The sequence below is a fragment of the Gavia stellata genome, chromosome 12 (genome assembly GCF_030936135.1).
Source record: "Gavia stellata isolate bGavSte3 chromosome 12, bGavSte3.hap2, whole genome shotgun sequence".
Classification (NCBI taxonomy): domain Eukaryota; kingdom Metazoa; phylum Chordata; class Aves; order Gaviiformes; family Gaviidae; genus Gavia; species Gavia stellata.
The window spans coordinates 20,954,790-20,980,838 of record NC_082605.1 but is presented as its reverse complement, the minus strand read 5'-3'; the positions used below and the strand labels follow the sequence as shown (position 1 = coordinate 20,980,838).

Sequence of the window (26,049 nt, the reverse complement as noted above, 5' to 3'; positions counted from 1 at the left end):
GTTGAAATATATTAACTTCTTCTTTTGGTAAATGATTGGTTTTGAGATCACTTTTGGAAATAATAGCTTTACTTCATATTTGTCTGTTTCTTTGTCTTGTCACAGCAGGCTTAGAGGGTATTCTTAAGTGTGACACCGACACAAGACATTGCTTCTCTGTTTTGGGGTTACTCTACTGTTTAATTACTGCTTAAGTCTGTATTCAAGCAGGGGCTGGTGTGAACTGTTGCAGAACATTGTTTCATAGTTCACCTCTTCAGCAGCTGAGTAGCCAATCCCTGCCAGCGTTTTGGGTTGTAGATGCCAGAACTTGTAGATGTATTCCCCTTGTGAAACAACGATTACTGAACCATTCTGGTCTATGAGGAAGTAAATTTGAGTTTTGAAGTTGTGAAGATTTTGTCTAGGCCACTTTGTTTTTTGCCTTCATGACATGAAACCTTTTTTCAGCAGAATGAGGAAAAGTTCCAAACCAAGGCTTTGTTTCGTTGTGCTTCATCCCATGTAATGAAGGTGGAAAGGATACCAACCTTTCTACAAAAAAAATGTTTTCCTGCTTACCCTCATGAGAAGGACAGCTCTGGGAGAAACAGTGGCAAACAGAAGTGTTTTGTGCATTTGAGGAGAATGTATGCTGGCTGATATTTTTAAGTTACTTTATAAAGACGTTGAAGGAAAGCATCAAAAAATCTGTCAGTGTGAGAGTAAAGCAAATTACATTCTGTGTTCAGTAAACTGGGCAGGCTTTGTATGATGATTGAGAAAGTGTTAAGAAGTTTCCTGCATTTTTTAGTTCTCAGTATTTATATTATTGTTTGGCTTGAAGAAAAAGCTGAAATGATAAGAGGAAGCTTAGAACTTGAATCCTTTAGTATAAATCCTTCCAGAATTACTGTATTGAGATTTTTACCACAGTGGTTTTGTGCTGAGATGGAGGTCATTCCTCTTGCAGAATTCATGTGCAACTCTTCTTTTTCCACCTTGTTACAACATGCCTTTGTTTACCTGAAAGTCAGTCCCTATCCCTACTTCATCTTTGCCCTTCAGCTGTGTACCCTTCCTCCCCAAAGTATACGTAGTCTTAAAGTGGGAGAGCTTCCCAGTAAAATCAAGTTTGCTGCCAGTGACATTCTCTGAGAAGTCTTCTCTTTGGAATGTTTTCTTCTAGATTTATCCAGAACAAATCAGGCTTGTTCACCTTCATGTCATGCTGCAAGCTCATCAATTTCCTAGGCTTCTGGGTGGCTCAGGAAAGGTGGAGGAAGTAAGAAAGGGGTACTGTAAGATAAGAGAATATTGCTTATGCTTTTAATAATGATTTATTTTCTGGTTTTAAGTCAAAGAACAGATACTGGTCAGGTTTGTTCTATTGCTAATGTATGGAAAATAGCCTGGAGCCAAGTCACATGTATTCTATGTGTGCATTGAAATATACATACACTATAAACTGAAATAAATAGCATATGACTTTTTTTTCTAGAGCTGACTTTTTTGAAGATGAAGCTATCCAGCATGTTTTAAAGTACAAACCGTGGTGGGTTGATGCTCATAAAAAAATGATAGCCTTGCAGGGAGAAAGTCATCAGGAACATGACACTCATACATTTGGTGAGAACATATATGTATAGACACCTGTTGCTTGAATGATAATTGCTGTGATGCTATGTTATGTTCTAGGTTATTGTTCTTGAAGGAAAAAGTATGGTTTTACCCTACAATTTTCAGTCTTAACTGTTCTTTTTAGAGGGGTATTGTTACTTCTCCTGTCCTCAAAGAAAAATTTTTTTCTGAGGGACAGTTACATTCTGAAATCTTTGAGACAGTTGTGTGTGGAGCAGTTGACAGTGGATTATAAAGTGGTTATTTCATCTTAAGCGTTTAACTGTTAACTATGTAGTGTAATGTGTGATCTCTTTTTTGTCTGCATAACAAATTTTGAAATTAACTGTTCATAAAGGCCGTTGTAGAATTTCAGGTATCTGTGAAGAAAAAGTTCCCTTTTAAGGGTATGCTGTAATCTTTAAGATTTCAAAGGAGCTGCTGGTGTCAGTAAGTCATGGCATCTGAAATCAAATCAAAGCTATCTTTGTGTGGCAATTGTGATAGCTAGAAAGTAGGTCCTTTGTTGCTGGTGCTTATCTCCTCTTTCAGATTTTTCAAGTAACTGTTCTCCCTTTCCTAGCTAAGTTTTCAATGGAAAAAATAGTCAAAACTGTTTTTTGTGCGCACTTCCAAATACGGTGCAGACACCTCACAGCAAGTTTTCCAAGAATCAGCAGTGGAATACTGTACTAATATTAGCCCTTATCTCTGTTTGATGAACACATGTTCTGTAGGATGTTTTGTTTTATTTATACAGTACGACAGAAGTTCATGGTATTTATTACTCTACTGCTATTTTTATGGGTCTCAGACATTTTTTAAAGAAAATCTTTGTGTCCGTTTAGAAACTAAAAGGGATGGTTTCAGGTTTAGTAGATGAACTTGAACAGTACAGTTAACAGATAACTGAGATTACTTTTCCATATACAGTGATTGCAGAGAGCATTACAGGTTACTATTATGCATATTCTTTTATTGTCCTCTGTTCATTTCCTATGTAGTATGAAAATCCGATATTACTAAAATAGATAATGATAATCCCTTCACCAGGGGTTCTTAACAAATATTAGTGCACTAATAATGCCTGCACTTTCACATTTTCTACAGGAGAAGAACAATGGGATTTGGGTAATGTTGTGTATTTTACTGTGAATGAAATCTGATCTTCGTTACTGGTCTCTTTTCAGCCTCTGAAGCCAGAAATTGTTAATTATATCCATCATAGGCATTTGATTTAAAGCCTTGGACAAAGGTACAAGAGGCTTGAAAATAGAATAATGAGGGGTTCTTTTGTTTGGTTTTATCCATTCACTCCTTAGTAAATGAAACACTGCTAATGTTTTCCTGTGTTAAGGAATATAATGAAAATGAAGAGCTGCTGGATGATTTTACTGATAAAGAATGTTTTTACTCCAAATGGAAATTCTGAAGAAAAACATACCTATGTTGCTGGGGTTTAGGGCCAACAACAACAGACAAACTACTTGAAAGCCTGGCAAGCCTGCTGATGAAAGTTATGCAGAAAACGGGGCTACATAAAAGATCATGTTTTTCTCTAAACAATTTGTTATAACAAATACTTATTTAATAAGGATGATCAAAACTTACTTGGACCTTTGCATGGCTGAGTGAAGAGGCTCACATAGTTTTGAGGATCTTGAGAAAAGTTAAGTAATGGCAGAGGCCGTCTGGTGTTTGTGTTATGTTAATGACAACAACCCAGCCTTTCCCTTGAAAAAAACCCCACAAAAACCTCTGTTTTGGTAACATTGTTACTAGTGTTTGAATGGCAACAGTGGCTGGGGATGGCAGGCGGCTGTGTGAGGATGTGAAACACTTGGAGGTTCCTAAACCAGAGTGAGCTGTGGTGAAAGAAACCGCCATGAGAGGGAGTACAGGTTCCAGTTGAAGGTCTGTTACGAATGGAGGTACACCAGGGCCGGAGGTGGGTCCAGGCTGTCGGACCTGGATTCTGATCATCAATAGGACGAGTTCCCTGTGGTTTTGTATTGCTTTTATACTTTATCCAGTCAAAGGGATGGTCCGGCTAATCTGAGTTGCAGATTCAGGAATTCTTACAAGCTGAATGCAATTTGACTGCATATCTGCATTAATATGTATTCCAGTATGCATGCTGAGTAAGTGGAAGAAGTGACATAGAAAAGGCCCAAAAAAGAAACAAGGACTGTGCTAAGTGAAGGAGCTTCCTTACTACTTGAAATTTTATGTTACTTCCAGTAGAACCGGGGAGAAGTCTGACTGCATTAAGCCAAGGTGTGCCATACAGCTAGAAGGATAAGGAGGCTGTCATTGGTATTAGAGTGTGCTTGTAGTAAGAAGCCTTTGAACACTAGTGCTTAGCCATAAAAAGCCAAAGGGTACTCGAGCACAGAAGCTCTAGGGGCACAAACGTTATACATATTGCAGTATATTTCAAGGTGTTTTATCAAGTGGTGTGTGGTGATTCTTCGTAGGCACTTATCCCCCTGCAGGTAGGTGTGAGGCCAAACCTTTTTTTATTATAAAAATCAGATACAAATGTCCCCTGTTTATTTTTAAAACTGTTTGAGGGCATAAAGGAGGAGGGATTGAAACCTTCATGCAGTTAGTTTTTATTTTTTAATGGAAAAGAGGCATAAAATGAAGAGTACCCGGACTTCTTACTCTTCCTGAGTTCCAAATTCATGTCCTATATTAAGGAAAGCATCAAAAATAAGGTAATTTTCATCATCTTCCATGATGAGGACTTCCAAGCCTACAACTTGTAAAGAGACTGCAAATATTAGGGTGTTTAAAATGTGTACAACTGGTGGTAGGTGTACTGCCATGGTCAGCTTGCAGAAACATTTGTGTGTCCTGTGTGAAGGAACGTTATGTAATGATTAAACATGTGCTATCCAAAGCCATTACACAAGAACATGGAAACTGAGAGATATGATGGACATCGCATGTTGTCAGATGTGTAGCATCTCGTACTGGGGAAGTCCGCTACCCTCAAACATGAAATGGTGTATCTTTTTAGGGGGTTCTTTATTGAAGGTAAATGGCTGTTTGGTAAGACAAGAAGATAGTAATGGTAATGTTAAAACTGATGGTAGATTTCAGTACAGGCTATCACAATATTGGGGTATTGGCACTAGATTTTGACACCATGTACTTTTAGAGTCCCTGTATTTTGTGCTTTGTTACTGCTGCCATTAGGACCGTTCCCACCTACACAGTGTCTGTGGAATTAGGAATGTCATTGGGAACGTGACTCCAAGTTACTACACGGAAAAGTGAGTTTAGCGTGGGAAAGTGACATAAACTAGCAGGTTCTTTAAAAGTATATTTTTCTTGTTCAGAAACACTGAACTAAGGGAATTATTTTGTTTCTTCCTTTTGCTGATTTACATTTATGTCCTTTTGTTTTTATCTTCATTGGTTTCTTGGAACCAAAAACTTGATTACTTTTGTCATTATAATGTCTTCAGCTACAAGGTGTAATTAGAAATACAGGTCGCAGCTTTTTTTTGCATGGCATTACAATTAACTGAAGATTTTGTTTGGTTGATTACTGCTCTTACTTTCATCCCTGGTTATTCTCTCTTTTGTTTTCACATCATCAATTTTTTTAATGTCTTGCTACCAAATTTTTTCTTTTTGGATCAGCTCTTCTCATTAGCATTTAAAGTCTTCACATCTCTTCTGTCCTTACCTTGAGAATCTATTTAACCTTTTTACTTTTTTCTCCAGCTTGTGTGCATGATGTGTGCATTTTGTCTTTTTTTAATTTCTTCTTCTTTTATTGTTCTAAGTGTCTCTTCTTTCTTTTGTCCTTTTTTACATTTTACTGTGTATTGTCTCTTCTTGCCCTTCGTGGTTTTTTTTTGTTGGTTTACTTCCCCCTAGGCTTGTTAGCCACCAGGCAGCTAAGATTATTGCCTTTGCAGTACTGCTGAGGAACCAGAAGAAATACTAGAGAGCAGGTTTCACCATCATGTTTGTAGCAAAATATCTTTTTTGGAGTGGACATTTTCTAAAGCTGAATGGCTCATATTTTGTTCACGCTTACAATGTCTAATGCAAGTGAAATAATACTCCATAAAGCCTAACTAATTACATAGCCTTTCCCATGAGGGAATAAAACTTTTGGAAAGCTTGCTTGCTGCTGCTGCTGAAGTTTACATTAGTCTTGCTTCTACAGGTTCCAGATGAGAAGTTCTGTATTTTGTAACAGTCACTTTCAACATAGTTAAAAGTTCATTTTTATTCTACTTCAAATTGCACACCTCTAAAAACTGCTTTTTAAGCAACACAATAATCTTCAAAGGCTCAGGCTGACGTACGTATTATATATGACATTTATATGCTCGAGGGATAATTTATTTTGTTTATGGTAACTTCTCATGCTTACCAGTGACCATTCTCTCTTTCTGATCTCTTTACAGAATGCAAAGCAATTTCTTTTTAAAGAGCTACCTTTCAGTAGGGCTCTGCTAAAATACAAACCATTACTGCTAGATTCATAAGTTTAAGATGAATCACTTTTCTTTTTTATCAGATATCTGCAATTGTTCTGTCTACCTGTTTTACTCGGTCTTTTGGGTATGTGTACCTTCCTGGCACTGTTCTGCTGCAGAGCAAGTATTTTTCATGTGAGGAAAGATGGCTGTTTATTCATGCAAAATTATTAACATATAAATGATAGGTTCTCTATTGTAAAGTATCTCAATTTTTAAAAGGCAAGAACAGTAAGACACGGCAGAAAGAATGATGTGTGGTTTTGATACAGTTTATAGGAACTGCAGATTTGTTAGAAGAGTAGTGACAAAAATTAGTATAAAGGAAATTGCAAGATCCTGGAAAGACTGTCCAAGTCTGGTAATTTTATGGAGAATGCCTGGAGGCAGAAGGTCAGAAATGATATAGAGGAAATGTGCTGTAAATGCTGTTTTGAGAATTAGAGAAGGGTGGAAGCTTGACATGGAAGAAAAGATACTTGTGAAGGAGCTAAAATTTGAATGAAAGAATTGTAAAGAAAGGGCAGGGATGAACAAACCAGACTTGACTGAGCATAACGTGCAGAGAAAGACAGCTTTGTGTTTTCAGGACTTACAGTTTACTTCCTGAAGAACTGAGGCTCATCTGATCGCAGTCTCCTTGACAGAGCTTTAGGGCATCTCAAAGATGGCCACTTCCTTCAAGTTCTGCAAAAATGGCCTCGCGTACAAGGGAAAGAGTCCCTTTATTGATTCATCAGTGCCACCTTTTTAGATGTTGTAGAGTCCATACAGGAAAGAGCTGTTACCAGTATGTCAGCACTGTGGAAAGTTTCAGTAACCTTTCATACTGTATCAGATAGCAACAAATTCAAGCACAAGAGACAAATCAATAGAAAATCAGCTTCATTACTTCAGGTACTTGTTTACAGTATTATTATCAAGTATTTTTAAGGCAGTATCTAGCACTGGGGGAAACGCTGATCCTGAGCAAAGCCTTTGGACATCTTTCTAGTCAGAGTAGTGCTGCCTTTCCTCTTTTAATGTCTTAGCAAGAGCTTGAAAAGGAGAGAGTTGTTTGCTACCAATTAAAATCAATAGCTAACTTTATTTCTGACTAATCTGCTCTCTGCTGACTAATCTCCTCTTTTATCTGGTATTGCCGATTCCTTAACTTACAGGGATAGAAGTACACATTAAAAAAAACTTAATATTGTAACATAGTATTTTAGTTAACATAAAAAAAAAGGAGATCAGTTCTGCTCAGTTATTTTCCTTAGAGATAGCTGTGGAACTCAAGACTTGGCTTGATGGGACCATAAGCCAAGGCTCTGCTTCCGCCAGAAGGCCAGACCAGCTGATTATCAGAGGTCCTTCCTGACCTATACTATACTTTTCTGTAATTTTCTGAGTGACCACTGAGTCAGCTATCTGTCTAGATAGCACATTTTATCTAAGTACCCCTAACACATTTGGAACCATAAGTGTCATAGTAGTCTTGAGATACAGATCTTACACTGGCTTGATTTAAGTGATGTGATCAGCAGCGTAAAAAATCAGTAAGATCGTAACAAAAGACCTTCTAGCTGTCAGACCTCATCGTCCCCTTTAGAGATTGAACTTCATTGCCAGTTGGATACTGAAGGGCAATTTGAAATGTGTTTATTTTAACATGATGAATGGCTAGTTTAAAATAAGTAAAGGAGATGAATAAAAAGTCAGGGTAATCTCTGTAGTATGATCTAACAGTAACTTTGTATGTGAGATGAATTTCTCCAATTCCTTTAGACATGCATATGTTAATATACAGTTATACTGCAGCTAGAAGAAGCATGATTTTGGCACTGACAAATTTACAAAACATTTTAAAATCCAACTTAAGGAAAACTTGCAAATTTAGTACTCAATGAGTAGCAGCAGATGCTGCTTTGCATTAGGTTAATATTAATTGAACAGATATTGTTAGATAAAACATTGGTAACACAAATGTATGAAAGTGTACGGGCTTAATATAGCAGAAAATGTAATTACAATTTTGCCTGTTCTGTTAATCTTATACTATGTACTTGTATTTTTGAATTGGGAAAACAGAGTAGGTGGTGGTTTTGATGTGTTAATAATGAGTTTCAGGCCTGGATAATTTATTATTCAAACACTCTGAGGAATAGATAGGTATTTATTTGTAAAATTGAAGTATTTTCTCCAGAGAGGGGAATTTTATTTAGAACACCTGGCACTTTGCAGTGAGTTAATGAACATCTTTTAACATTTACCTTTGGGAATTGTGTAGTCTACGGTCTTGTTTGCTGCTGTCTGTAGACTTGCAATTTCTGTGTTTATGGTTCAGTTGTATATGTTATGATGCTTCAGAGAGTTTGCATTTTAGTGGAAGAAAACTTTATCTCATATGTTCTGTGAACTTCACTAGGAGTTTCTTTTGCTTTCTACTTAGAAGGAAAGTATGGTTCACATTTACATATTCCTCTAGAATGTGGATTTTGGGGAATCTAACAAATACTTGTTAGTAAAACTTTAAAAAGTCAATGTTTTGCTCTCTGTTGGACTGTTTCTTATCTCTGATGATAAGAGAGGTTAATTTTGATCAGCTATGAGACAAAAACAAACTTCAGGTGATAGCCGCTGATTAAGAAGAGCAGCTCTGCAGTAGTGGATCCAGTACTGAATATAATGAGTTTCTGGAGGAGACCAGTTGCATTCCTGATGCGTGTGCACCTTGACTGCTAACTGTAGCAAGCACATTGGGGAGGGCCTAGAAATATGAGAGTGCTGGCATTAACTGTTTCACGGGTATTCTGTCTGTGGTAGATGCTCACGTGCTTTGAAGGAATTATTTAGCTTCTTTGTTACAAACTTCTTTATCACCGTAGTCAGCAGAAGCGATTTTAAGCTTTATGAATCTGATCTGCTCTAGTAGTCTTTGCTAAGAAACTTCTGGCTGTTTACTTTTCAGAATTTCTTTTTTATCTTTAGCCTTAGTTTCATTTCTCCTCTTTTGTGTTTCTCTTCAGGGTGAAAGTACCACCTGCATATGATTTAACAATAAATTGTGTAGTACTCCAGGAGAGGGTTTTCTAGGGAAAGCTGGCCAAAATTGGAAATGCCTTTTTTCTTTCTAATTGGACCTTCTTCTAACTGTAAACACCCTGTTGTGATACCTCATTAAACCCACCCTACTGTAGCAACTTATGAAGTGGTTTTATGTTATGTTTTTCAGAAAATAATTTTTTTCAAATGTGCTACAAAATTGCAGATACGGTTTTATGGAGAATTTTAATGTGAATGATAGAGGGGACTCACTGAAGAATCAATGCGATTTAAGAACTTATAAAGGACTTCGGTAGAATATAGGTACATCATCTATATATGTGATTTAAGGGGTAATACTGAACTGATTGCATTAACAGAAAAACAGAGTTAGAACAGCCATAGTCTTGCTAAATTGTCACTTTGTACGAGATCATAGCGAGTGGAAGAGATTGGCTTTCTCAAGATGATATAAAAGCTGGAATTTCTTTTTGTGGGAGCTTGTAAATAAATGGAGACTGGCTTGACTCCAGAGAGATGTTCAGCTCATCAAGAAGTTTCCATAGGAATTTAAATCAAGTATTTCATGGTTATGAAGCTGATAGAAACATTAAAAAAGTTCATAAAGAAGAAACATTCAAAAATGTTTTCCTAATTTGTAATTTTATGTCCTGAGATGAGGTGTGTGCATATGTACATGCCTTGGGCATTAGACATTGGTTTCAAAACATGTCATAAAATTAGAAAGCTTGTAGAAAGCTCTTGGGATAAAGAAGACCACATGTCTTATAGACAGAGTCTATCCCTGGGAATGTATATTGTGTAAAATAATGATGAGCAATGTTTGAGGAGAAACATCTATAAGCACACTTGCAATCATCATCCTTATGCTAGAGAAATGGGCAAGGCGTGTAAAAAGAAACTTGGTTTACTAGGAGCTGTAACTTTTTCTTTCTGTAAACCATGCTGTAATGCTGCCCCTCTGCCCCAGGATTTAGCTGCCTGTGTCCCAGGGGTCCAGGGCTCTGGATTATGGGTTATGCCCAGCTGTGTGACCTTGGCTCATGCTGCTGAGAGAGCTGTGAGAAAGTCTGCAGAAAAATAAGAACAGTAAAATTGTGGGTAGGATTGTTGAGACAGGATCATTATATCTCAAGGATTCCAGGGGTAAATAGCAATGTAGAAGATAAAAAATCCTAAAATGGAAAAACAGGGAGTCAAGTTGGGGCAGGAATTGTTGGGTTATTAGGTCAAGTTGTTAGTGCTGATGAGGCTGGTAGAAGATGGCAGCTCAGCAATATTCAAGGATCTGTCTCGAGGAGCCACAAAGGCTGACCCTTCCCAGCTGCTTGCCTGGCTAACAAGGATTCTGTAGGTGCTTTATCGGGGCGATGAACATATTAATGTTTAGCCAGTATCACATCCTCATCTTAGTGTGTTAACCATTAATTTTAGATTTCTAAGTTTGTACATCTTGCCTACAGCTTTTCTCTGCCCCCAGCTAAGTATGCCAGAACATAGTGACTCAAAAAAGGGGTGGTGAAAGATGAAGAGAGATTTCAATAGTAATTGTAAGGTGTTTTGGTTTTGGTGTCCCCCCCCCGTCGTCCCCCCCCCCCCCCCCAAAATAATTAAAATTCAGTGAGTTAAAGGGTACATCATGTATCTTATGGTTTATTTCGAAAGTGTAACAGGAGCGCTGCATTAGGCTTGTTCCTGTCCTCGGAGAAATCTCCTTCAATGACTGGTACTTTAGACCCAGTGTTACTGAATGAATTAATGAGTAGGACTTCCTCAATGCAACAAAGCATCGGCTGTCAAGATAGTAACACTTCTGTCAAGCCACCTCGTGCCTGTAACTTTCTTCTATGGTGTGACCAAAATGTGCTCAGTACATCTATCCTATTCAGTAAATCAGAGCCTGTTGACATTGAATGCCTGTGCTCCATGGAGCCTGGATGAAAATCTCTTAGCTCTGTCTTCCGGCTGTTTTAATGGTACTAAAGGGCTTCTTGATTTACTTTGAGTTTGTACAGAGATGGCTTCTAGTCAGTTATCTACTTAATCTCTACTGTTATTTCAAGGCAATTCTGCCATCCTTTCTGAAGTGGTGCAAGTACTGTTCAGAAGGGTTGCCATTCAATATTCCATCTTAGCTATCTATGTCTATACCACTGTTTCCTAGAGAAATACTTTGATGCATTGTCACAGCATGCATCCTATGTTGTTGTTGTTGTCGTCTGCCTTATGCATCCCAAAGAGAAAGTACTGGGTGAGAAGATTCTTTGGGTTAGTTCAGTATAGTCATTCTTAACTAAATGAGGTACACTGGAGATAAGCAAAATATGGTGGTCACTGATGGTAGCTACCATAGCTCTTTGAAAGGAGATGCAGCTTTCATACCAACATTGGTGGGGACAGGATTTTGATCTTTCTTTGCTCTCCCTCAGACACTAGAAGGATGTTATCAGAAAGCATAAATGAAGCTCCTAAATCATGCCTAGGTCATGAGTTGAAATTCGATGAGGCTTGGAAATATAGACTTGTACCTTTCCTTTTTTCCTTCCCTATTTCTTTAGTTCTTACTTTTTTCTACAATAACAAAATATATTTGGTTTTGTTAACCTGTTTTCTTGTTTTTATCCCATAAGATATGGACTTAAACTTCAATTTACTCAGATCCTGATTGTGCATTTATCTCTATGTAAGATACCCGGGCATCCACAGAAATCCTTGGCACTTTCAGAGGGGTTCAGAATTGCCGGTGTGTACATGCAGTACATTGCAGGGCTGGAACTTGATGTTGAAAGGAATGTATCAGAGTCTAATAAAAGTTAAAAATGAAACCAAGAATGATTCAGGCTTTTTCTTGGGTGATGAGTGACTTGTGATTAGTTACACTCTTCTTTTTAAAGAGACTGTTGAAGTAGTATTACCACCTATTAAAATGAATGTGCCAGCTTTAAATTAATAATCAATTATCCTTTTCCTTTTTATAGTTGTCTTCTCTGAGGAAGAGAGAGAGCAGCTGAGAAAGTTCACAAATAAATCTTATCTTCTGGATAAAAGAAGCCGTCATCATGTATATCTTGGTTTAATTGATATCCTTCTGGCATATTGCTATGAAGTCTGTGTCAATGAAGGAGACAAGAATGTAAGTTAAAAAAATAAAAAATTAAGAAATTTAGTAGTTTTAGGAACCTAGTGCTGGACCCTGTACTGTCCTTTAGGAAACTTAACTTCTAAAGTGAACTTACTTCCAAGCATTAAAAATATATAATTGTGTAAGTTAAAATGAAAGACTTTCTATTGCTAGATTGAGCTGTTGGGATGTATGTGGGATTAATATGATTTCTAAATACTTCTGTTCTTCTGGAGCAGCATTTTAGCTGTAGGAGAGAAGTGGAGTTGCAGGAGACTCCAGACAATTCTGTTAGTTTCTAATTTGTTTTGTGTTGTGATGTGCCTTGATTTATGTAAATGCGGATTTCACAAAATGATTGTTCTTTTATATTGATGGTTCTTCCTTCTGTGTTTTGGACAGTTCTGTAACAGGTGTGTTTGTCTGTAATAACACCACTACTGATTTAGATTCTGAAAAAGCATGGGAAATCATTAATCATTTGGATGAGGAAAAGGCTGAGGTACTTAATGCCTTCTTTGCCTCAGTCTTTAACAGCCACACCAGGTATCCTCAGGGTATCCGTCTCCCTGAGCTGGATGACAGGGATGGAGAGCAAAATAGGCTCCCCATGATCCAGGAGGAAGCAGTTAACGACCTGCTATGCCACCTGGACACTCATAAGTCTATGGGGCCTGATGGCATCCACCCAAGGGTGCTGAGGGAGCTGGCGGAGGAGCTTGCCAAGCCGCTCTCCATCATTTATCAACAGTCCTGGTCAACGGGGGAGGTCCCGGATGACTGGAGGCTTGCCAACGTGACGCCCATCTACAAGAAGGGTCGGAAGGAGGATCCGGGGAACTGCAGGCCTGTCAGCCTGACCTCGGTGCCGGGGAAGGTTATGGAGAGGCTCATCTTGAGGGCGCTCACGGGACACGTGCAGGATAACCAAGGGATCAGGCCAAGCCAGCACGGGTTCATGAAAGGCAGGTCCTGCTTGACCAACCTGATCTCCTTCTATGACCAGGTGACCCGCCTAGTGGATGAGGGGAAGGCTGTTGATGTTGTCTACCTGGACTTCAGGAAAGCCTTTGACACTGTTCCCCACAGTATTCTCCTGGAGAAGCTGGCGGCCCGTGGTTTAGACAGGTACACTCTTCGCTGGGTAAAAAACTGGCTGGATGGCCGAGCCCAGAGAGTTGTGGTGAATGGGGTGAAATCCAGCTGGCGGCCGGTCACAAGCGGAGTCCCCCAGGGCTCAGTTTTGGGACCGGTCTTGTTTAATGTCTTTATTGATGATCTGGATGAGGGGATAGAGTGCTCCCTCAGCAAGTTTGCTGACGACACCAAGTTGGGAGGGAGTGTTGATCTGCTCGAGGGTAGGAAGGCTCTGCAGAGGGATCTGGACAGGCTGGATCGATGGGCCGAGGCCAACCGGATGAAGTTCAATAAGGCCAAGTGCAGGGTTCTACACTTCGGCTACAACAACCCCAGGCAACGCTACAGGCTTGGGGACGAGTGGCTGGAAAGCTCCCCCGCAGAAAAGGACCTGGGGGTGTTGATCGACACCCAGCTGAAGATGAGCCAGCAGTGTGCCCAGGTGGCCAAGAAGGCCAACGGCATCCTGGCTTGTATCAGAAATGGTGTGGCCAGCAGGAGCAGGGAGGTGATCATGCCTCTGTACTCAGCTCTGGTGAGGCCGCACCTCGAATACTGTGTTCAGTTTTGGGCCCCTCACTCCAAGAAAGACATCGAGGTGCTGGAGCGTGTCCAGAGAAGGGCGACGGAGCTGGTGAGGGGTCTGGAGCACAAGTCTGATGCGGAGCGGCTGAGGGAGCTGGGGTTGTTCAGTCTGGAGAAGAGGAGGCTGAGGGGAGACCTCATCGCTCTCTCCAACTGCCTGAAAGGGGGTTGTGGGGAGGTGGGTGTTGGTCTCTTCTCCCAAGTGACAACTGACAGGACAAGAGGAAATGGCCTTGAGTTGTGCCAGGGGAGGTTCAGGCTGGATATTAGGAAAAAGTTCTTTACTGAGAGAGTAGTGAAACATTGGAACAGGCTGCCCAGGGAGGTGGTGGAGTCACCCTCCCTGGAGGTATTCAAGGAGCGTGTGGATGTGGCATTGTGGGATGTAGCTTGATGGGCATGGAGCTGCGTGGTGTTGGGTGGGTTGGTTTTTGGTGTGTTCTGGTTTGTTGTTGTGTGGTGTGGTTTGTTTTTTTGTTTTTGGTTTGGTTTTTTTTGGGTTTTTTTTTTTTTTTTATTGGTGGGACTTGATGATCTTACAGGTCTTTTCCAACCTTAGTGATTCTGTGATTCTGTGACGTGAATTAGCGAAAGTCTGTAGGACTGAAACTGTGCTTATTTTTTTATATAGGCTATTATATGCCTTTAACAAAACTGACTTTCTTTTAGTGTGTTTTTTTTTTTTGTTTGGGGTTTTTGTGTGGGTTTTTTTTCGCCTAAAAAATAACTTATGCCCTGAGTGTGGAAGGTGTTTCCTGAGGCATTCTGGACACTAGAGTGAGGCATTTAAAACTTTTAAAATTGACACAAAAACTAAAAAAATGCTAATGCAGTGTTTTCGTTTTCTAGTATTCAAACACTGGAGGGAAGTAGGAAGGCATGTTTCCACTTTCAGGATTTTGGTGTTTGCCTGTCTCTTACACAAGCAGCAGCTAGCTTTATTTCATGTTCTGTATCCTAAGCTTTTTACAGGCTATAAAGAATTAAGAAAATAGCAGAAGTTTAGAATGGATTCTGTGCTGTTCTGTGGATAGCTTGCCCTTTTGAAATGGACTTACTTCACAAATACAACTTTGTGTCCAGCATCTCCTCTGCTGATATTAAGGAATGAGATGTTTTCTCAATGCTTTTAATCAAAATATTGGAACATATAATCAAGACCATTCTGTCTTAACCAGACTGAATGGTGGGGCATGGATTTTGGAATGGCAGACAGAAATGTCCAGACCTGCTTATTCAATAGAATAATCTAGGATGATAGGTGTATTAAACGTTCATGTTGCACAAAATTGCAAATATGTGAGGAACACAATTGTACAATTCTTTATTGATCTTTGCAATAACCATATGGTATATGTGGAAAACACTGTAGGGTTTTTCCCTTTTTTTTTCTTTTTAATAGGAAAACCAAGATGTTCAGGCCACACAATCTTTACTAGAGCCAGGATTATAGATCAAGGCTTCCTGGCTTTTTGCCCTAATCAACCCCCTAGACCACACTACCACACAAATACTATGAATCTGTCACATTTTAAGAATAATGACATTTTACATGTCCTGCTGGCTTTAGGACTCTCTCAGAAAGCCAAAAGTCTTGAGCTGTTTTCACGAAACAAGGCATTGAGCTTTGTTAATTCAAGTTTCTGTTGCTTGGTGAAAAGGAACAGAATTCCACTAAAATACCATTTTTCTGTGATTGCCGTTTATATTTTAAAGGCTTTGTGCATGGGCTAGATATTCCCAATACAGAAACCAATTCAGTTATTTAACATCTGCATTGCAATATAATTTTTAATGCTGTCCTGTGGCCATTTCAATGCACATAATATAATTACTGCTTCATATTCACAAAGGTTCTTAAATTGCTGCTAGAGTGTTATCTTAACTAGTTTGCCAGCAGTCTTGAATGTTGAGTTAGATAATACTTGTTTTATGCTCTCCTCTTAAAATCAGGTTGAATCATCTTGGAATGTCAGGAAACTGAGTGCAACATTGTGCTGGCTGGAGGTAAGTTAAAACTTAGGTTTTGCATTATGTGTTTGCTGTATTATTTGGTTTTGGTATTGTATGTTGCTTTTGTGGAAAGCTTACTGTTTCAGTATTGAAGATGAATTAAGTGTATGTCCTCTTCTAAGAAATGCTACAGGAAATTGATTGTGACTTCTGGGCTTCCAGCTGCTAGAAGCCTCAAGAGGCTGGAGTATGACCTCTTATGTTTGGGTGCTGGGCCTTATTCTGGCCCATTCTGGAAAAGCTAAGGATAGGCACTACGAAAAAGCTGCTCGTCTACATGCTGTCCCTAGCTCCTGGGCTTGATTCATAACTCCTGACCTTTATTTAAGAAGTAACTGTAATTACTCCTCACATATGTCCACAGTATGTGTGTGCAACTCCATGCTTAGGGCGAGAAAATACAGCCTTCTAGCTCCTTGATCAGAAGTCGTAGATATCTTCCTGTTTAACGGGCTAAAGCATGTTAAAATAGAAGGGGTGTAAAGGGCATAAAAAGCAGGGAATGTAATTTCTTAGTGTTGTGTCCTTTTAAGTCCTACCTCAGATACATGTTTTAACTTTTGAAGATGGCAGGCCTTAATAAAGCAGCTTATTGTTCACTTCTGGGGTTTTGATTGTTAAGCCTTTCTTCAGCCTTCCTACTTCATCATTCTGCACTCCTAGCTTGCTCTTTTTCTTGGCTGCAAATCAGGTGGCTTCTGGCTTCTCCTCTGTTCTGCTGTGTGGCTTCAGAGTATGTTTGAGAGTGGAACTGGGAAGCCCAGAAGTAAATGCAAACCCAATGATAGGAAAAGCTCTTAGAACGCAATCAAAAGGTGGTTTGTTTTTTTCCCCCATCATGGGGAAGCTGAATTCCATGTTCTTGTAGCAAAAAGACCTCAGTTCTGTAGTTGTAGAACTGTTGTCTCATTAAGGCTTTAATGATTGTGTGATCTTTCAGACATGCGCGGGATACTTTTGTTTCAGGTTTCTTGCAGAGTTAGCGGATGTGTGTTGCTTTACCTGCCCCCTTCTTTTCAGTGATATTGCCACATCCCTGTTTGTTTAGCTGCTGCTGGCCCTTTGAAACTATAGACTAGAGGAAACAAACTGATTTCTTTGCACTTTCAGGTTGTTTACAGGCCTGTGTAATTAAGTAGTTACAGAGTTGGAAGTGGAAGGACTTAATCTGGCCTGTGATCCATTATTTATGACGGCAGCAAGCTAGGAAGGACTGTCCCATCCTCATTCCTGAAATTACTGAGCCAAGTCTCAGTTTGCAGGATGAAAAACGAAATTTGACAGGATTTTTGGGTTCAGTCCTTCAAAAGTTTCTAGTATTGGCAAATGTTATATTCAGTAATAACTTGTTCTATGACAACTGGTTTGCTAGATATGTTAGTTTTAATGTGTTGCCAACTGAATGTTCTGCAGTAGCAAGTCACAAAGGAGTGCCGTTAAAATGCAGAGATTGCCTTAACTCTGGATTTTTTTTCAGATCCCTATCCTAACATAGTGAAGGAGTTTTCTGTATGTGCTTATCCTATAATATAGCAGTTCTTGGCGCAGCCTGTGCCAACAGTGTATTTCACACCCAGAAAACTCAGTCTCCTGGCACCAAGCTGTTAATAACTATATCTGTTACACAAACCATGTAGAGGCGGGTGTTTTCATCAATCTGTAAACAAAATTGCCTCAGCTATGGTTTGTTTGAACTGACTGCCATTTTGCTGTGCATGACATGTACACACCTTGGACTCTAAATATTAAATATGAAAACATAAATGATTCAAATGCTTATTGGTGATCCATTAAAATAAAAAATGGGTTGAGGTAGGAATATAATGCAAAAAAGTGCTGGCTGTCAGCAAAGCGTTTTTATTGATTTTAATAAATTGAGAGTTCAAGATGAAATAGGTCTTTTTATTTGAATTCATAAATGGAATATTTTGTCTTGAAAAGTGAAAGCTGGAAAGGAAATCACTCTCAAGAAAGTCTTTAACTCATTAATGCCTCTGGCCTGAGTAAATTAGAGGTCCTCCTCACTTGTAAAGGAGGACAATGAACTGCTTTCCCTAGGCAGATATATTTATCCCTGTCTTGAATATCTATAATTTTCATGAAAGGCAGAGTCATGTATCATTTTTAAAGGTCTTATATGTACACATGTATTTTGTTAATATCATGTGGTTTTAATTTTTCTTTATTCCTAAAAGGCTCTTTATAGCTTCCCTTTAATATATATAATAATGTGGGACATACGTAATTTATTGCATTAATTTAAAGAATGGCAAAGTCTTGAGTTAGATGTTTTATTCTAATGTTCCCTGCATTCTTTTTTTAATTCAAAGCCACTGAAACGTATAGGACTTCTGTTATCCTGCCGTGCAAACTAAATGTACGGTGCCTTGTCTCCATTTAACATGTCGATTTCCATATCTATTAAAATACAGATTTTTAGATGCATAATGTATAAAAATGTGCTTTTTTCTCTATTCTGCTATGACTTTCTTCCTTAAAGGAAAACAAACAAAATAATTCTTTGTATCGAAAAGCACACAGACTAATTCAGATTTTTCACTGATACACACAGAGTTTCACTAGCATTCATGATGTCCTGGTATCTTTTGGAAGAAGAGTGCTATGCTATCCCCTACACAGACATTTTGGATTAGTGACACGTGCCTTCAATGATACAGTCATGATACTGCAACTAGGTAAGATTTTTCAGGATTGGAAGTGATGCCTATGTAGCCACATTGTTTGTATGTCTGTTAATAACTTACGAATCCGTTGGCCGGTTTCACCCAAAATTGATAGATACCGACATTTCTGCACATCTTGTGGTTTTGTGAAAATGGGGCTGGGGAGAGAAGAGAAAAAAAATCAGTGTCTTTGGCAGGAAAGAGCCCCTGAAGCAACTAATTTATTAACCAGCAGATAATACATGCAGATGTGTAAATTCAGCTGTATTATTCACACCAGAAAACCTACACAGAAGAAATGTTATGAATTGCTTATCCTTAGAAAAGTCTTTGATCAGATCTGGTATCTTGATAAATCAGGATAGTCCAACTGTGATTTGTAAAGCTTTAGGGAAAAGGTCTTTACAGACAAATACAGTATAGAGAAAAATACTTTAAAGAGATTTTTTCTGTTGGAAAAGAACATTTTAATGAAATGTTTGTTACACTAGGTTAGATACTATAATTTTTTTAGACCCTATTCTAATGTTGTCTAAGTTTTTCTTTCAAAACAGGGTCACTTATTGCTATGAGTATAACAGCAGTCCTGTTTTTTTCTGTTGCTCTTTGTGTTCTTTAATTACCTGACTGAAACCCTGTTAAAAAAGACTGGAAGGATTTCTGATAACTTCCATGATTTGTCTCCATGTAAGGGAGGTTTTTAAAGCATCATCGTCTTCAATTGTTCCAACTGTTCTGTTAAATTCTGCTCATCATGGTTTTGCAGTTGCAAATCTGGGCAGCTTCCCTGCATGATTTACTGTTTGGAAGAACTATTGTTTTAATTTAACCCTTGTCAGTGATGTTCGGATTTTGACAGAAGGGAAGCTTACCCTAATGTTGAATTCCTGCTTTCCTTGCCAGTTTTCTTTTTCTAGAATTAGGTCTTCTGTTGTTGTGTTTTGTTTTTTTTTTAAACTGAACCAGTTGGTTAATTACTTTCTTTTTTCCTGTTCAAAATAATGGTATTTAACAACTAGCCATCTTAATTCCTAAAGTGTTCCATTGTGTGTGCCAGTTGAGTATTGCCATTCAGAATCACACATTTAAGAGCAAGAGGTAGTTTTGTGGTTCATATTCAGTGTTAGAATTCTTCTTAGGATTAAGGCAAAATGGTTGAGGTGACTCTGTGCTAAGACCAGTGGTAGTCTGCGAAGACCAGAAATCCTGAATTCATATCAGCACCAAACTTGTTTTACATCATTGTTCTTCTAATACTTCCTAAATAATTTTTCTCTCTTCAGAGCAGAGGCCAAAGTCTTTGACTTGTGTATGTTATCTTAGTTCTCTGCTTGTTATCAGGAAGATAAGACAGTTCTAAACAACAGCCAGTAGAGCTGTTCATAAAAAGCAGGCAGTGAATACCATGAAAACTATTGTTGAAAATTAAATAAATAATAAAAAAAATAATTTAAAACTGAAAAATAAAAAACTGACTACACACTACATATTTGTAACTTTGTTTTGTTTCACATTCAGGAGTGGAGCTGTCATCATCTTAATGACTGCAAATTATTCTTTCAGCAGTGATATTCTTTTTATATATTCCCTGTTTATCCCAGACAGCTTTCATGTAACAGTACAAATTTTCAAACCTGTGGTTATGCCAGCTTCAGTTGCGCACAACCATGTTTGTCTTGGGTTGTTGAAGTTCCTTGCAACTTTTCTCTTTATTGTGAGTTGCTACTTTCAGAAAAAGCATTCAGTGTTAGATTTTCCTTTTTTTGACAGAAGAATCACTGAGAAGCAGCACTTTAGTTTATTTTCAATGCTTGTGAGTTGCAGGATTAAAAAAACCCCATAAATGGCAATATTAATCTCTACTACTGCCAAAAACTACTGATGATTCAAAATACCATTTCCATTTACATTATAACAGTCAGGTAGTGAAGTTTTAAGGGGAGGATATATGCTGTCCCTCTTCACTTATCTCCACTGGCTTATGCTGCTGTTCGTAAGTGTGGGAAAAAAAATTCTGATAACAAAACCGAAATGATACAGCACTGCCAGCCTTTCAGATTTTTTCTTAAGAGGATAGTACATGAGAAGTAAGCTATTTGCTTTTCTTTTAATGTTATGATGGAAAATGGTATTGGAGTGAATGTTCAATGATCCAACAAAATATCTTCAGTAGTTTTGGCATCTGCAATAACTGTGTGTCAGGTTTCCTACTCCATCCTCCTACACTGGGCATGTGGCTGCTGTTGCCTCTGAATCCTCTGCTTCTAAAGCACAGTGGCCGATTAGTGCTTATCGTCATGGGCTCCCTGTGTGACCCGTGATGGTCTTGCTCCAACAGCAAAGTCCCCGTCTTCTCTGGAGAAGTAGTTTGGGTATGCTAACTCAGTCTCTACTGGGACAGGAGATAGGCTAGCCTTGGTTTTTCTGATCTTGGTGATTTGCATGAAAATTATGGCCATAAGCTTTCAAAGAAATTCAGCTTTGTTTAGTTGATGGTTAGAATGGTTTAGAAGCAGTGGAAGAAGCAGGTCTGGCTTCAATCTGTGTGTGTCTGGGCTGTGCTGGTTGCCTGGGAAACGGTGCAGGATGGGGCAACCAGCTGCTTCTGCAGAGCTGGCCATGGATCTTCCAGATGCTGAAAAGGCACATGCAAGCCTCAAGGAAAAGATAACGTGCCCATTTCAACAGGAGTTGTTAATAGTGGAGAAGAGGACGCTGTCTTGAGCATGAGCTGTGATAATCTTCCAGGTGCTGCCTGGGAAGCAGACACGAATATATTACTTCCTTCACGTGGACTTAAATCTATTGGGAGGGGCATTAGCAAGTTAGCAGTGTAGTGATAAAAGTAATGATGATTAATGTTAACTTCTGAAAGTTCTGGGGTTTGTGTATCAAATTAGTATTTACTATTATGGTGTGTGGATAGTGTGAAAAGCTCTAAGTTTTTAAGTAGCCAACTTCCAAAGAATTGTCAAAGATACAAAATGGATGTATTACCTATAATCAGATGTGGGTAAAAAAAAAAAGTGTATGTCTATGTATTCTTAAAAGAAATAGATTTGTGGATAATGCTTGTACTGCCAAGGTACATTTGTTCAGTCAAAATGTTTCCTCCTTCAAGCTTCAGTGGAAGTTAAGCCATGCGTTTGAAGAATTTCTGTTTTTAAAAAAATACTTCAAACTGTGCAATGTGCAAAGCATAATAGTTATAGATAGCATTAAATACTCTGTTACCCTCTTTGTTTACTGGAAATGATCCCTTACCAGTTTGGCACTGTATTGCAATATGCGTGTGATGAACATAGGTAAAAATGACCGTCAAGTAACAGGTAATGAATTCAATTAAATAGTACCACAAAACTATTCCTTTTCATGTAGATGCAAGAGGACTGGTGTTTAACTTGAAGGAAGAATCGGTTTGAGTTGGCCTCATCCTGACTTGAGGTTTCTTTCAGGATGCTGGTAACAGAAGCTGGGACGTAATATAATACAACATTTCGATGATAATAAGCACAGTAAACTAATTTATTTATAAATAGTAAAGAATTCTGATGGGACTTAATTGTTATGGCCCAAGTTATACGAGTTGACTTTAAAATTATTAGTGCTATGTTGATGGATCACTTCCAAGGTATAGGACACTGCGTTTTTAAGCTATTAAGGATCCTTGCGTGTGGTTGAAACACTTTTTATTTTGAATTAAGACTTCCTGCCAAAGTGTTAATTGCAAGACTAATGCATTAAGCTGATTAATACTGAGGTCCTCAGCATATGTTCTCATGTGCTGTTTTAGTGATCTATAATACATAAAATAATTCAGCAAAACTGCTCGAAATTCACATAGTTTCCAGGATATCTACTGCATTTATCTGTTCTTTGGGTAGGATTAAAAAGGGGAATGAAATACAGTGGTACATCTAGCTACAATGCTATTTCCAACAAAATGTACATACTGCATTTGACAGTTTGACTAACAAAAACTTATCAGGTGTGTTTTTATGTAAATATATGGAGCCCTTTTTCTTTTCAGTAGACCTGTAGTAAGTAAGTGGTGTGGGCTGGTGCTGTCAGTATTTACTGATACTGCATTACCATTGCGTAATACGGATTTGGAAGTTATCTATGAGCTAATAATAAAGAGAACTCATTTGTACTCTCTCCTGTGACATAAAATATGCTTTGCTTCTTTCCATACAGCAGTTAACACTAATAGATTTAGGATGATATGATTATCCATTAAAAACAGATAGTAGTGTCGCCTAGCTGGGTAAGTTATTACCAGGAAATTTTCATTTAAAAGTCTGTCAGAGTTCTGTTCTTGTTTTTAAGAATGCTGTTCTTCTCACTTTTTAATGAGACAGTGCAGTTCAGTTTATCTTTTTAGATGAATGCTTCTCCTTCTTGAAAATATGGAAAAACGTCTAGAAGTCTGCAGGAAAAATAACTTCATGTAAAAGAGAATGATGGGACTACTAATTTCCTTTGCTTCCAAATATTCAGTATGAAAGCTGGTAGAATTTCATGATGGTGTAAAATCAGTAGGTGGTTATATCAAATGGCAGATACAGAGCTGGGGTCAAATTGTATCGTTGCTTTGAACTAATCTGTGGAAAGGGGACTGGATTTCTAAAACTGTAGAATTAAAGTTGTGGGCTGTCATCTACCAGCTGTCATAGCAATGAACTCCAGAAGAATCCAATGGTCTGCAGACATACGTTCTGACTCTTTCGATTTTTTGCCTTGTCTGCACAGCCACTCTGCTGCTTTTCCTCTGAAGTTGCAACTCATGCTCTCCCCAACAGCAGCGTAATGATTTTTAATGGCAGGAAAAGAAAACCACCTTTGTCTCAGAAAAACAATGGGTTAGTACTTAGATTTGATACCCCATCTACAATATATCCCAATTTCAGGTTGATTGTTACCCTCCTTTACCACCAACACAGATCTTAAGGCAAAAAATAGAGGGTATTAGAGTCTGTCTTAAGTCATATACTTTCAAGTTCTACATCTTAAATTTTAATAGCTGAGAAGATCAAATATTTTTGATTCTGGTACAGAAGTTGGAATCTTTGTACTTATAAATATAACTAGTTGGTTTTTTGAATAATCAGGAAATTGTACATAAAAAGCAGTGTATTTATTGATCAGTATAATGCAGAGCTGTAACTTTACACAGAAGAGATGCAAAAACTGACTTAAAAGTAAATAATTAATATTTTCCTGATATTATTATCAAAGTTTCTTGTGCCTGCTCTTAAACATATATTGCTGTTTTTCTAAACAGACGATTTTTCTTCGTCACCCTTGAACTTAAAAGTGCTTGCCTCTTCAAGCTATGTGAAGAAAATGAAATTGGTTATCCTTGGCATGTCTTAATCTTCTATTCCATGGCTTTCTTAACTCCAGTATACAGTGAATTTTAAAAAATGACAATCCTAGGGCTACAAAAGAAGTAGACTTTTAAAACTAGTGCATCTTAGGTTTGCTTTGATAGACAACCTTTCAGTGAGTTGGACTGACATAACTGCCGAAAAAAGCCCCTAGCCTCTTTGTCTTTTGGGTTCATTGGTTCTCTGATCCCATTTGCCAAATGGTTTCCCAAATAGCTGCACTAGCACATCACGAAGAGCTGTGGAAAAGAGGGAGGCAAAGGAGTACAGCAAAGAGTACCTAAGCCAGTGTAAGTAATAATGCTACTGAATACATAGCCACAGCCTGAAAGTTAAGACCAGATGTCTACTGAAGGCTGAAGAAGATAGCCAGAGACAGAACCTATGGCGTGGAATTCCACAGAAATAGGCCAAGAATCATCTGTATGTTACGGAATAGTCTACATTATCCTACATGGCTTAAATAGTGTTTGCTCTTCATATCTTTTTTTTATTCCTGTGGTAAGGAGTTGAATGCAGTTTTGTAGAAGGACTTCTTGTTTATAGGGTGCATGTGTAAGATTCATATTCTGAAGGCAGAAATTTAGTAGTTTGCTGTGCTCTGTGTGTTTGCCTGTATGTAGGGTTTACTATTTTATTAAGTCTGGCTAGATTTTCAACCTCTCTGATTAGAGGCCCATTAAGCTACTATAATCTTAAAATGTAATTTATGAAGAAAGTCTACTTTTTATTGAGAATTAGTGTTATAGTCACTAATTTACATTGTTACTTGGCAGATGAGCAACAGTAGTAGATGTTGTAAATGGTTCAGGCTGGCAGCTTGACAGCTGGAACCTAAAAATTAGAAAAATTTTAATCCCACACTTCTATTAAAACAGCACATTTCTTTTTAGTCAAAATAGTTAAGTTTGACAAGCTTGTCTTGACAAGCATTGATGGTGATACAATCTAAAAGTTCATCAGTTATAGTTGGGATTTTATGTTTTTCTTTTGCATTTTTTCCTGACACTTCTTTAATTGGTGTCTTCCAAACCAGTGGGTTTTTTCAGTTCTGTTTGCCATGGGTTTTTACTCTCCAGGTTCTTTCTCCTTATTGCAATCTTCCACATCTTTTAACTTTCATTCTCTGTATTTTTTTCAGCATGGAATTACTTCAAACCAAATTTTGTGCTTGAACAGCAGGGGGAGTTCTGATCTTTTTTTTTTTAAAAATCTTTAAAATGTAATTTCATCCATGTTCAGGTTTCATAGCCTAGGAGGAGCCAGCCTCTTGGGAGAGGGTTATTAGATTCCATTTGCAGTAGTGGGTGTTTTCATTTGAATGTTTTTTTCTTTTTTTTCCCCCCATTAAACAGTGAAAATAATTTTTTTTTTTCCTTAGTGTTCCAGCACTTAACCCTTTAGCAGCTTTCATCAGAAAACTAAAGGAGATTCCAGCTAACTGGAGGTTACATTAATCAATTCTCTTCATAAACAATGGTTGCATATGAAGAAAATTAAACTGACTACAGAAAGATTTCTGGTTGTAGAATGAGAAAACATTCAAGTTTTAATCTTTTACTGCATTTATCAACTGTATGTCAAATGGCACCTTCTTGGGCCTGAATTGAGTTTTTTCTTTGCCAAATTATTATGTAACTAACAGAAGCAGGAAAAGTTCTGCTTAATTTAAGGCAATGGTTAGATGTTAGGCGATGGTATTGCTTACATTGGCTTACACAATTGCTATGGCTCCTGCGTGCTTGACTCTGCTGTGGGCTGCGTGTTCCCAACCTTACTATTTTCCAGCACAGGTATTTGTGGAGGCATAGAGGGAAATAAGTTTTTCTCTATCTTCAGATAAATTATGGGGCATAACTTTTTGTTATTTGTGAGTTACTTTTCAGCTCCCCCCCTATATGGTTCACTGCTTGACTGTGCTGATGTTTGGGCCAGCACAGCTCAGAGATGTGGAAAAGCTGGGGGAGGGG

At 38.2% G+C, this 26,049-nt stretch overlaps 1 protein-coding gene across 1 annotated transcript in view; it reads left to right on the top strand.

The window, feature by feature from the left end:
• The window catches only part of SHQ1 (SHQ1, H/ACA ribonucleoprotein assembly factor), a 54,821-nt gene that overhangs the window by 7,561 nt on the left and 21,211 nt on the right, over positions 1–26,049 (top strand). Inside the window, exons 7-10 of the mRNA XM_059823297.1 lie at positions 1,481–1,608; positions 12,128–12,282; positions 15,946–15,999; positions 18,578–18,701. Of these exons, the coding sequence (XP_059679280.1) occupies positions 1,481–1,608; positions 12,128–12,282; positions 15,946–15,999; positions 18,578–18,701 (461 nt within the window). The remainder of the gene's footprint in view (positions 1–1,480; positions 1,609–12,127; positions 12,283–15,945; positions 16,000–18,577; positions 18,702–26,049) is intronic.